The sequence below is a fragment of the Sus scrofa genome, chromosome 14, assembly GCF_000003025.6.
Source record: "Sus scrofa isolate TJ Tabasco breed Duroc chromosome 14, Sscrofa11.1, whole genome shotgun sequence".
Classification (NCBI taxonomy): domain Eukaryota; kingdom Metazoa; phylum Chordata; class Mammalia; order Artiodactyla; family Suidae; genus Sus; species Sus scrofa.
In genome coordinates this window covers 141,443,669-141,456,232 of record NC_010456.5, presented here as the reverse complement: position 1 = coordinate 141,456,232, position 12,564 = coordinate 141,443,669, and the positions used below count along the sequence as shown (strand labels likewise).

The window sequence follows — 12,564 nt, the reverse complement described above, 5'->3', positions numbered from 1 at the left end:
AGAGCAGGACAGCCGTGAGTGTTGGGGCTCCTGACACAACACCTGAGCTGGTCCAGCACTTTCTGCAGATGAAAGGAGAGGTGGCCAGGAGCTGGTTCATCAGGGACCACCCCCCACCCCACAAACCCCAGGAGGACCACGCAGGCAAGAGGCTGAGGGTGAGGACAGTTGAAAACACTCAGAGCTAGGGAGGGGCAAAGAGGCGGAGAGGGGCCAAAACCAGAACCTGGGCCACGGTGGGCACCTGAGGAATGTTTCTGAGATGAATCATGATGAGTGATTTACTAAATCTCTTGAAGAATAGAGGAAAATGAAAGCCCCGGTCCGCTGGGCTCTCCCCCGCCCTCTGGTCTGGTGGAGGTCCCCGGGGTTGGCTCGTGGTCAGCACGTCCTGGGGCAGAGGCTGCCGTGATCTTCCTTCCCAGCCTGAGCTGTGAGGAGCCCCACCTGTGTTTAAGGAGAGAGACACGCATTGGGGACCCTCAGCAATTCTTCAGGGTCCCCAGGAATTCTGGGCCCTGGCTTCTTGCTGCAGCTTGAGGCCAGCGTCGAGGACTGGACGGAGTGTCAGTGCGCCGCTGCCCACAAGTCTCTGCCCCCCTGTCCGCTCAGGCCCCTTCAGCCACTGGACATGGCCCTGGACGGACAAGGCGCAACCCCAGAAAGAAACCCACATAAAACTCTAGGACCTCCCTAAACCCTGAACACCAAGCCTGTGACGGAAGTGAGGGTCACGGCGGACACGCAGAGAGGCACTTTCAGGATCTTCAGGTGTAGGCGCAGCCAGAGGAAAGCCCTGGGTGTAGGAGCGGCACAGCAGGAGAAGCACCATGGATGCCAAGGCGCAGCGGTGCCCACCTGCAGAGGGCAGGGGGCCCCTCTTCCGCTTCCCCCTCCTCGGGGTCGAGCCTGGGCTCCTCCGCGTCATCATACTCCTCCTCCAGCACCGGGGCCCCAGACGCTCTGAGCCCCTCGTCCTTGTCCCCCAGGGGGACAACTCCAATGTCCTCATAAACACCTTCTGAGGGCAGATTCCCCAAGGTTCCAGAACCTGCAAAGGCCACACCAGAACCTTTTAGCAGAGACACTCCCCACAGTTGAAGCCCCTCTGCAGGGTGCCTCATGCACAACCAGCACCCTCTGGCCCCCCCCAGGAGCACGGCCCTCCCGCCGGGGGCCACACGCTCCCCCAGGCAACCAGGTCCTGGGTGGGGGAGCTCCCCCGATGCACATTCAACACAGGGGTCAGGACCCCCTTGGAGCCCTGTTTTCCCCCAGGCAGCCCCAGGACTGCAGCTCTTCTTACCCAGCCCCTCCCGGAACGGAACCGGCTGCCCTGTTACCAACAACGGGAAGTCACCAAGGGTCGGGGGGTGGGATTCTGAGCTGGACCCCGCTCACAGAACAGTGCCCAGGACGGAGGACCTGAGGTAGGCTGGGGTCTCAGAGCCCCTGCCCTCCCCGCAGCCTCCCCACGCCCAGGGCCTGGTGTTAACCTCGACCACCACGCCCACCTACCCCTGCAGGCGCCTCTGCCCCGGAGCCACCGTGCCCCTAGGGCCAGTGAGATGACAGTCAGGAGGGTGCCGAGGACCAGGCAGAGAGTCACGGGCAGAGTCCCCGCCTGGTGGGCAGGTTGAAGGGCCAGAGGAGAGCCTGTAAGGACAGCGAGAGGTGGGGTCCTCCCTAAATGCCGCACTGCCTGCGTCTTGTGACCTTGGACCTGAGCCACCTGAGCCTCTAAGGAGGGGGAGCGGCACCCAGAGGAGAGATGGGCCTTGTGCTGCTCTGAGGTCACAGGGCTGCCGTCAGGAGAGTGTGCGGGGAGGAGGGGCCAGGAGGGCAGCTCTTGGGGTCCTGCCTGCTTCAGGCTCAGAGTCTGTATCTAAGAGGCCACAGTGGACCAGAGCCAAGCTCCCCAGTCAGCGAGGGACAGGTCCAGAGAAGTGGCCGGCAGGGCCTGGGCTTGCTGTCCCTCCTGAGGCTCTCCGCTCAGTCTGGCACAGGGGTCCCTCAGGGAAGGGCGTCTCTGGCCCTTTGGGACCACGGTCCCCGTCTCCCTGGCCTCCGCCCACCAGCCTGGGCGAGGGCCGACTGGGGCATGGCATCCATGAGACTCTGGGGCACCTCTGGGAGGGGTGGGCAGGAAGCTATGAGCTGAGATCTGATATATCACATGCCTACCTGATAGCGAAGGCAGGACTGTGGTCCCCCAGTCACCTGCAGGAGAAATGGGTGGAATGTGTGGGCCAGACGGGGCTGAAGGCAGCCTTCACCCAGACTCTCAGCTTGACCTAGAGGTCATGGAGGCAGCCTGTGCCCCGGTGCCCAGAGGGATGGCACAGGGCAGCCTCGGGGCTGGGATCTGGGGCATCCAGGATGGAGGGGTACGCCAAAGGCTCCCTCCTGGCACCCCTTCCCCAGCCCCCAGCAACCTCCCACCAACCCAGCCACCCTGGCAGTGGGGCCAGAGGGAGCCGGAGACCCCGCCCACTCACCTGAGCAGCGCACTCCCGCATCTTCCTTGTGCCCGCAGTCTCCAAGTCCCCACGGCTCTGCAGGGCAGCCCCACAGGGACGCCTCGCTGCCCCGGCACCCCACCTCATCCAGCCACACCGGCCCAGAGCCCGGCCCGAAGGCGGCCCCCACCAGGGCGCCCACAGCCCGGCCACAGCCCAGCTGGCGGCACACAACCTCGGCGTCTGCCAGGTCCCAGGAGTCGTCACACACGGTGCCCCAGGAGCCAGCGTGCCAGAGCTCCACGCGGCCAGAGCAGCGGTCCTCGCCGCCACGCACACGCAGCGCGCCCTCCTCTGCAAAGGAGACTGGTCACCGCATGGCAGGACCGGGATGGGGCATGGATGGGGAGGTGGTGGCAGGGGTACCTGGGCAACTGTCAGTGGATGAGCAGTTGAAGGTCTGCCTGGGATCCTGTGTGGTTTTCTCTGACACTCCTGTTGGATTAAACAGTGACCCACCTGGCGTAAATACCCTGAAAAACTTCAGAATGAAGCGTGTGGAGCCCAAGCGACCCCGCAGCTCCAAGCCATGGGTCAGGGGAAGCCCCTACGAGTGACGTGTCAGGGCATTTAAGCTGCCTCCAGGGCCCCCAGAGACCTCCAGGGCTCACCTGCACAGGTGAGCCAGACCTCCTCTCCACGGGCACAGGAGCGTGGGTGCCACGGGGCTGAGGGGCACTGCCACAGCGTGGTGTTTCGAAGCCTGCGGCACTGGATGTTGTCCACCCAGGAGGTACCCAAGCTCGTGTGGACAGGCCTGTTCTCCAGCCAGCCCTGCCCCCCACAGCCCAGCTGCTCGCAGATGATGGACAAGGAAGTGTCCCTCAGGGCATTACTGCACACGGCGCCCCAGGTCCCGTTGTAGAACACGTCCAGCCACCCAGCACAGCGGCCACTGCCACCTCGAAGCCTCAGAGCCACTGACCCTGGAAGACAAGCACCCTCAGGCCAAGGAGATCTCTGACAGAGGAGCTCCCGGCACCAAGACTGACGCCACCCAAAGGCATCTAACCCAGCGAGTCCTGGCATCCACCTCACAGGATCCCACAGCCCCATCAGTTTCAAAGATGGATGAGCCATAACTTAAAAAAGAAACCCCATGACTGAAACAGTTGAAGAAAACTTTCCTAAAGCAAAAATAGGAACCAAAATCCCTGAGGAGAGGCCCCGCTGGGCTGCACCGCCTACCCTGGAGGGCTGCCTGGAGGAGGCTGGAGGAGGCAGGACCAACCAGATGCCCCCAGGAGATGACAAAAATCTGTCATTAAAAATAATCATACCCAGGAGTTCCCGTCGTGGCACAGTGGTTAACGAACCTGACTAGGAACCATGAGGCTGCGGGTTCTATCCCTGGCCTTGCTCAGTGGGTTAAGGATCTGGCGTGGCCGTGAGCTGTGGTGTAGGCCGCAGATGTGGCTCAGATCCCACGTTGCTGTGGCTCTGGCGTAGGCCGGTGGCTACAGCTCTGATTAGACCCCTAGCCTGGGAACTTCCATATGCCGCGGGAGCAACCCCAGAAAAGGCAAAAAGACAAAAAAAAAAAAAAAAAAAAAAAATCACACCCAGACAAGATCCACAGAAAGAGCCTCAGATTGGCGTGAGCATAAAAAAACAGCTACCTCCATACACCACCTCAAAAACACTCTGAGAAAAGTGGTCCAGCACACGGATCAAAACACAAACCCAAGTCAGGGAAAGCCTAGCATGAATGTGAGGGGGCTTGTGAGCAGGGGAGAAAGACACCAGGCAGTGGATGCCCAGGAGCGCAGGCCTCCTCCCCCCCACAGAGCAAAGGAGCTTAGTCCCAGCTACAGGGCACTGAAGCTGGGAGGTGCCGGGTCTCCAAAGCAGGCAGCCAGCAGCACTGGAGTCCGAGGAGAGCACGTGGGTAGAAGAAGCACAGCACAACCATTTGAAACCCTGCAGCCCGGTGGGGAGGGGGGGAATCGATTCACGGCCCCCACCTGAGCAGAAGACGCCGGCGTCCTCCTTGTGCCCGCAGTCATGCAGACCCCAGCCCCCAGACGGGCACCGCCACAGCGCAGACTCATGGCCCTCGCAGCCCAGTTCATCCATCCAGATGCGCCCGGCCCCCGCCCCAAAGTGCGCGGCCCCGGGGGCGCTCAGCGCATGGCCACAGCCCAGCTGCTCGCAGACCACGTGGGCGTCCCGCAGGTCCCAGCCGTCGTCACACACGGTGCCCCACACCCCCTGGTGCAGCACCTCCACGCGCCCGGCACAGCGGCCCGGCCCAGAGGCCAGCCTCACCCGGAGGCTCCCTGCGGAGAGACCGAGTCAGGGCTGCCGTGCCCCCCAAACCCCACCAGGATGGGGCGCGGAAGGGGGAGGGCGGGGCTGGGGGGGCGGCAGGCGGCGGCCGGGTCCTCACTCACCAGCGCACACGACACCCGCGTCCCGAGACTCCTCCTCGGGCACCAGCGGGGACAAGGACACGTTGCACTGGGTCAGGCGGGTCTCGGTGCCCAGACAGCGCGCGCGGCTCAGCCCCAGCGGGACCGCCCCGCGCCCGGGCGCCGGCGCCTCATAGGCTCGCTCGGCCTCTCCGCAACCCAGCTGCCGGCACACGACGCCCGCGCCTCGCAGGTCCCACGCGTCGTCCAGCACGCGGCCCCACACGCCGTCCAGGGACACCTCCACGCGGCCGTCGCAGCGGCTCTGTCCGTCCCTCAGCCGCAGGGCGTGCGGGAGACCTGGGCAGCGAGGCGGGACGCTGCAGGGTGCCCGCGGGACGGCCCTCGGCCTGGACCAGGAAGGGGACCGACCCCCACCGCCCAGCAGAGCCCCGGCCACCCTCGGCCTCCCGTTCGATCAGCGCTCTCGCGGACCCACCTGAGCAGACCGCAGTGGCCGCGTTGCCACGGGCGCAGGCGGGGGCCCCCAGCGTGCTCACTGGGCAGTTCCACAGGTAGGGCTCGGTCCCCACGCAGTGAAATGCATCGGGCCAGATGCCTGCGTCCCCGTCCCCAAAATGGCCTCCTGGGCGTGTGGCCACCGCATTGCCACAGTTGAGCTGCTGGCAGAGGACCGTGGCGTCTGTTAGGTCCCAGTGGGCAGCACAGACGGGCGCCCAGCGCCCCTGAACCTGGAGCTCGACGCGCCCCTCGCAGGCGCTGCTGCCGTTGACCAGACGGAACTCTGGGGGAAGATGGGGTGTCAGCCTCCCGCCACCCGCAGCCCCAGCTCAGGGGCAGTTTCTTCCTTTCCACCCTGGGTCAGGGCACCACAGCCCTTGTTCCCACCAGCTCCCCGCCCACCACCTCTCCACCCAACTCAGCATCCCTGCAGAGGAGCCCAGGCTCCTGGTGCGACCTTCAGGGTCCCATCCTTCTAAGACCCGAAGTCCTGCCTCCCCCGCCTCCCTTCCCTCAACCCTCAGAAGCAACATGTGTCAACAAGAGTGCGCACACCCTCCTGGCTGAGGCTCCTTAGGAGCAGGGCTAGAGCCCCAGCCGGGTGTCAGAGGAAGGCTGGCAGGAAGGAGTCGGGGCCAAGCCTCAGAGCGCACCCTCCTGGCCTCACCTGAGCACCTGAGCCCAGCGTCCTGGCTGTGCCCACACTGGTGCCCGGGCCTCCGAGGGCAGTGGAACAGCAGGGACTCATTGCCGGTGCAACGGAAGGCCTCTGTCCACACGGGCCCGGAGCCCTGGCCAAAGTGGGCATCCTGGGGTGTGGACACAGCCATGCCACACTGCAGCTCCCGGCACACCACGTGGGCCGTGGCCAGGTCCAGGTCGGCGTCACAGATGGTGCCCCAGGTTAGTCCACGTCTCACCTCCAGGCGCCCAGCGCAGGGGTGCTCCCCACCTGCCAGCCGGGCCTCCATATGTCCTGGAAGAGGAGACAGATGCTCAGTAGGGTCCGGTGTTGTCAGCCTGGAGGCTCCTCAGCCTGGAGCCACCACCCATGGACCCTGGGAGGCTCCAGCCAGAGTAGATCATCTGTGTCCAGCAGTGCATCTGCCAAGCACTGGCCAGGAACGGACGGCCGGAAGCCCATCCAGTCTGCACCCAGAACAGAGCAGGAGTCCTTGGTCAGAGGACAGGTCACCTGCAGCAGGTGCTCCCCTGTGTCTCGCAACCTCTGCCTGCCCATTGTGTGGCATCAAGGACCTCCAAGTCTCAGAGGCCAGGTCAAGGCACACTTCCAGCCACAGAGCACTGCCCCCTGGAGGGCACCAAGGAGAGTGGACAGTTTACCTGCTCTAAATCCCGGAACACAGCCAGGATCTAAGAGGCCCACTTCACTCCCACAGACTAGAGACTGGGCTGGGAGGGAGACACTCACCACCCAACCCTGATTTGTGTTAGAGATGCAACAAGGGCAGCTAGAACACAGAGATGCCTCAGACGCAGATGGCCTGGGGCTCAGAGCGGTCACCTCTGCTGGAGGCAGAAACCCAGCTCCGTTCTGCTGGGTCCAGCCCACCTGGAGCTGCTCTTGAGGCACCTGCTGTGAGCCCCGGCCCCACCCTGCCCTGTGCTCTCACCTCTAAGTCTTGGTTCAGAAATAAGGTGAGCTGGAAAACGCCAGGTCTCCAGGGGGGAGTCTCCCCCTCCCCCCTCGCTTCCCTTCCCTTCCCCAGCCCGCTCTGCACTCCTCTGCCGCAGGGAGCTGTGCAGGGGTCCAGGGGAGAACCCCTCCTCCCAAGGCATCACGCAGGACTGGGCCCGTGGGGGACCTCAGGTGGGGCTGCCCCTGCTGCAGCCACTCTCTGGCTCCCTGCTGTGCCCTGGGGTCCCCTGGACGGCGGAGGGACAGCCTCACCTGAGCAGACCACCTGGGCGTCTTGCTGGAAGTCGCAACCTTTGCGAAGGTTGTTGTTGAGTCTGCAGTTGCGAATGGTCTGCTCGGTGCCCCTGCAGGTCATGTACTTCCCGGCGACGCCCTCACCCTGACGGGAGGCCTGGAGGGCAGGGCCACACCCCAGCTCCCGGCAAAACACTGTGGCCTCCTCCTGGTGCAGGCCGCAGAGGCGATCCACCCCGTTCACGTTCCTGATCTCGGGGAGTCCCGCACAGGGGCTTCGGCCCTTCACCAGCCGGACCTCCCGGAAAGTGCCGTCTGCAAAGCACCCACGGCGTTGCGCAAAGTGCAGGCTCTGCTGCCACATGGCCGCTTGGAGCCCGATGTCCCCACCACACTGGGGACGCCTGGCTTCTCAAGGGGACCAGCACTGGCCCTGCCCGAAGGGATGGCTCGGAGGCCCCGCCCGGTTCCGTGATCTCCGGAACACCCTTGGTGATCTTTCCAACAGGCACCTGCGTTCCCCTTGTGCTCTGGGCCCCACAAACCATGCCGTGGGTCGACTCAGAGACAGGACGTCCCAGGGGGCCCCACAGATGCTGGGGCTTATAAAGCGCCAGACACAGCTGAAGGCTGTCCAGACTCCAGGGAAAGGATTTGCCTTGGCAATGGTGATTAGATGTCTGGGCGACCATGGGGGACAAGGGGGCCCCCATCCCTCTGCCTGCTTTTCCGCCTCTGGCACCGCTCTTCTACCTGCTGATTTGTTCACGCTCGCTCTCTCCCTGGACAGTGTAGACCCCATGCAGCAGTGTAGACCCCCGGCTGCAGTGTAGACCCCCAGCTGCAGTGTAGACCCCCAGCAGCATTGTAGACCCCATGCAGCAGTGTAGACCCCATGCAGCAGTGTAGACCCCCAGCAGCAGTGTAGACCACATGCAGCAGTGTAGACCCCATGCAGCAGTGTAGACCCCCAGCTGCAGTGTAGACCCCCAGCAGCATTGTAGACCCCATGCAGCAGTGTAGACCCCTGGCAGCAGAGTAGACCCCCAGCAGCATTGTAGACCCCATGCAGCAGTGTAGACCCCCAGCAGCAGTGTAGACCCCCAGCAGCAGGGTTTTGTACCGTTTATTCACAGTGGCATCCCCAGAGCCTTGGAAATAAACATTTGTAAATAAACAGGAGAAATGAAGAGAGATGAGAATTGGCCCTGCCTATGGGGTCAGACGGTTCAGGGGGGCCTCTCCAGAGACTCCCTGGACCCTCCCTCCTTCTCCCCACACCCCCGGCCCCACAACTTACTGGAACACAGAGCAACCACCACCCACTCATGGGGGCACTGGCTCTGTGTCCACGCCCCCAGGCTGCACCCCCAGAGGGAGGCCTCGTCGCCCCTGCAGGACACGTTGTGGAGCCAGGGCCGCACCACCTCTCCGGACAGCGGGACATACTTGGGGGCACCCACGGCCTGGCCACAGCCCAGCTGCCTGCAGACCACCGATGCCTCCTTCAGCGTCCACTCCTGGTTGCACACGTGTCCCCACTCCCCTTCATGCCGGACCAGCACCACCCCGTCGCACGGACTGTGCCTGTAGGCCAGCCGCAGGTCACTGGGTCCACCTGAAGACAGACAGGCGGGTGGGGTTGGCGCACATGGAGTGCCTGGCGAGGATGCCTGTGTTTCCCTGCGGCCACCTCCAGGGCCATGCTCCGAGGCCTCACCCCAAAGCCATGTGCCCCCACCCTAGCAGAATGGTCTAGAAAGGTGGTGGGCAGGGGTCCAGGTGGGCCCTGTGCGGCCCCACGTCCTCATCCCCTAAGCCCGGTGTATCCTCCCCTGCCCTCCTTGGCCGCTGGAGCCCCCACGTTGTGGGCAAGCTCACCCCCAGGCAGGAGATTCCCTGGTCCTCCTCTCCCACCACCCCACCCTGGCCTCCAAACAAAGGCCCTTTCCCAGCATCCACCAGAGACCCTGTGCCCCTCCATCCACCTAAGGCCCCCTCACTTTCCTCACTTATCCCTCCCGCCCCCCGACTGGCACTCACCACCTGTCCAGCTCCCTCTCCTGGGTCCCCAGTTGTCTCAGATGCCCCCAACTTCCCATCCCACCAGGACCAAGGATGCCTCCCCCTAACCACAGCCCCTAGGCCTCTGCACCCCGGTCTTTCCCACACATCCCTGGGTGGGGCCACCTCAGCGCAGCCCCTAGACCCTCCATCCTCACCCCCCTGCCCTGGGCCTGTGCAGGGGAAATAAAACAGCCTCCATGGGGACATGTATGTGGGCAGGCTAAGTTGTCCTAGCCAGGCGCCACCCCAGACGACCTTCAGGGCCTGTCCTGTCCTCGTGGGGAGGAGAGAAAAGACCCCTCCCCAATACCGAGGAAGGCACATTCCTCTCACCTCCTGCCCAGAGCCTTCATCCATCACTGCCACCCCTACTCAAAGCCCCCTCATCCCCCACCCCTTTCCTCTGGACATAAACAAGCACAGCATCTGCCATTTTAACTCAAAACAGGCCCCCATCTAGCCCACCTCACCGTCCCCTTCAGAGCCCGTCCCTCTGCCCTTCACACTCTCTAGCATCACTGCCCAGATTCCCACCCCCACCCAACGCACCCCTTCTGTCCAGCTAATGGCCACCTCCTTGCTGGACCCTGGACCAGCCTGCCCAGTGATCGTCTCTCCCATCAGTTTCTAGGCCTGCTCGTGCCTGCCCCCCCAGCCTAGACACATGCTCACATGCACACACACTCGCCTGCACACACACGCACGTGCCCACACTCACATGCACACACTCGTGTGCATGCACACCCAGGTGCTTACACTTTCTTTCACACACTTATCTGCCCACACTCAACACTGACACACTCCGCTCTCATAGCAGCTCCCACACCGCCACATGCACTCCACCAAGGCTCACTCACCTCCAGTCTCCATGCTGTTCCCTCTGGCAGGACGCCCACTCTACACCCTCTGGCCCATGACAATGCCTCTCGGCTTCTGGACCCAGCAGCCGCCTACCCTCAACCCTCGGTGGCATCTCTGGGACTGTGGCTCTTCTCCATGGCCCAGCACCAAGCTCCACGCTCACCCGGTGGCCAGGTGCTGCCAGCTTTCCCACTCCCCACCCACCCCTGTTCTGCCCTGGGGAAGGGGATGGGGCAGCACCCTTGTAGGACCCATCAGCATCCCGGTCAATCTGGGTCATGGCGACCAGACGCTAGCTGTAACCCTCAATCCGTCTCTGCTCTGACCCAGCCCTGCACCTTGGAGTCCAAGCAGTGGGGCTGAGGGATCTGGGCTCCCCCCGGAATTAAACCTGTTCACTGAGTGTAAGGACGAGTATCTCCAGGGTTTGGACTTTGGAGCCCACGTGCCCACCAGCCCTAGGCTGTGCCATCCCCCTTTTGCTGAGCAAGACTCAGGCAAACAGCTGGTCTCAACAGGGGATCCTCGCACTCCAGCACCTATGGAGCCACTGCTCCAGAGCTTCCATGGACAAAAGAAGGAGAAACTTACCACCAGGGAGTGCCCTGACAGCGGGGAGAAGGATGCCAAGACCCAGGGTCCAGAGAGCTGCCCTCATTGCCCCGCAGCCCCAAGGCCTCAGCCAGCTCCAACTACTCAGCTGGGGCAAAGGCGGAGATCGTGGTCCACAGCCAAGTACGCAGAAGCAGAGGGACCAATGGGATGGTGAGGGCGTTTCCAGAGCGTATCAGTGGCTTTGTCTGTCTGTCTATGAGCAGAGCAGCCAATGACCTTAGTGGCCCTGAGCATTGCCAGACACGAGCAAGGGGCCCAGGCTGTGGGTTTCCTCCTACACTGGTAACTGCTGATGGGTTAGTGTCACTCGATCCCACAGTCAGGCAGGTGGTCCAATCTGCCCACAGCCACAGCAGCAGCCAAGCCCTGCCCTCCACTCAGGTCAGCAGCTTCAGCTTCCCATCTTAGATGGTGACACAGTGACACCAGACATCCTGGAGAGCAGTAGGGATGGGGTGGGGACCCCACATTATAGAGAACGAGACAGGCCAGGACAGCTTTGCTAGGGCTCTGAGATCTAAGCTATGGTTGGAACTAAAGGCACAAAAGAAAACCAGAGCCTCCACCCTGAACCTAAACGAGCAGTCACCTGCTGAAATGGAAGACTTAAAAAGAATCAAGTGTCTCCTAACATCACAACCAGGATGCGCAACTGAAAATCACTCACCGTGTGGAGAACCTGGGAAACTACACTTTGAGGATAAAGACAATCAGCTGTTCCAATACCAGGAACTAGAGGTTGAAATTATCTGACAAGAATTCTAAAACAGCCATCATAAACACACTTCCACAACAAACTGCAGATTCTCTTTAAACAAATGAAAAGAAAATCTCAGGAAAGAAATAGAAGTTATAAAAGTGAACCAAAGGTGAGGATGTGGAGAAACTGAAACACTCACACTTTGCTGGTAGGACTGAAAAATAATGCAACCAGTTTGGAAAACAGTCTGCCAGTTCTTCCAAAGGTTAAACATAGAGGTGCTCTGTGACCCAGAAATTCTGTATATCAAACAGAAATGAAAAGTTATGTCCAAGATAAGCAACAAGGATATAGTGTACAGCAGAGGGAATTATACTTATTATCTTATAATAATGTTTAATGTATTATAATCTGCAAAAATACCAAATCACTATGCTATACAACTGAAACTAATATAATATTGTAAATTGACACTTCAAATTTTAAAATGGGGTTTTTCGTCTTTTTTTTTTTTTTAGGGCAGCCCCCCCAGCATATGGAGTTTCCAGGATAGGGTCAAATCACTGCTGTAGCCACTGGCCTACACCACAGCCACAGCAATGCCAGATCCAAGCCATATCTGTGACCTATACCACAGATCACAGCAATGCCAGATCCTTAACCCGCTGAGCAAAGCCAGGGATCGAACCTGCACCCTCATGGATACTAGTAAGATTTGTTTCCACTGAGCCACAATGGGAACTCCCAATTTTTAAAATGTTATGTCCACATTAAAACCTATACAAAAAACTTCCTAGTAACATTATTCATAAAAGAAAAGGTAGAAACAAATTAAATGTACAGTAATTTGTTGGTGAATGGATAAACAAAAGTTGGTACATCCATACCATAAAATATTATTCAGCCATTAAAGAGCATGAAGTGCTGACAGATACTACAGTGAGATGAACCTTGAAAACACTATACTGAGTGAAGTAAGTCAGCCACAAAAGACCACACATGCAATTCCATTTACATGAAGTGTCCAGAATAGGC

At 60.9% G+C, this 12,564-nt stretch overlaps 1 protein-coding gene across 1 annotated transcript; it reads right to left on the bottom strand.

Moving 5' to 3' along the window:
* LOC100156553 (scavenger receptor cysteine-rich domain-containing protein SCART1-like) lies at nucleotides 268–11,973 on the bottom strand. Its single transcript, XM_021073968.1, has 14 exons — nucleotides 10,806–11,973; nucleotides 8,587–8,904; nucleotides 7,305–7,601; nucleotides 6,060–6,368; nucleotides 5,370–5,675; nucleotides 4,913–5,230; nucleotides 4,484–4,798; nucleotides 3,131–3,445; nucleotides 2,886–2,954; nucleotides 2,499–2,813; nucleotides 2,185–2,220; nucleotides 1,519–1,656; nucleotides 859–1,051; nucleotides 268–447 (listed from the first exon to the last, which is right to left on the bottom strand). The coding sequence occupies exons 1-14, from the start codon at nucleotides 10,870–10,872 to the stop codon at nucleotides 285–287; spliced, it is 3,159 nt and encodes a 1,052-aa protein (XP_020929627.1). The 5' UTR covers nucleotides 10,873–11,973; the 3' UTR covers nucleotides 268–284.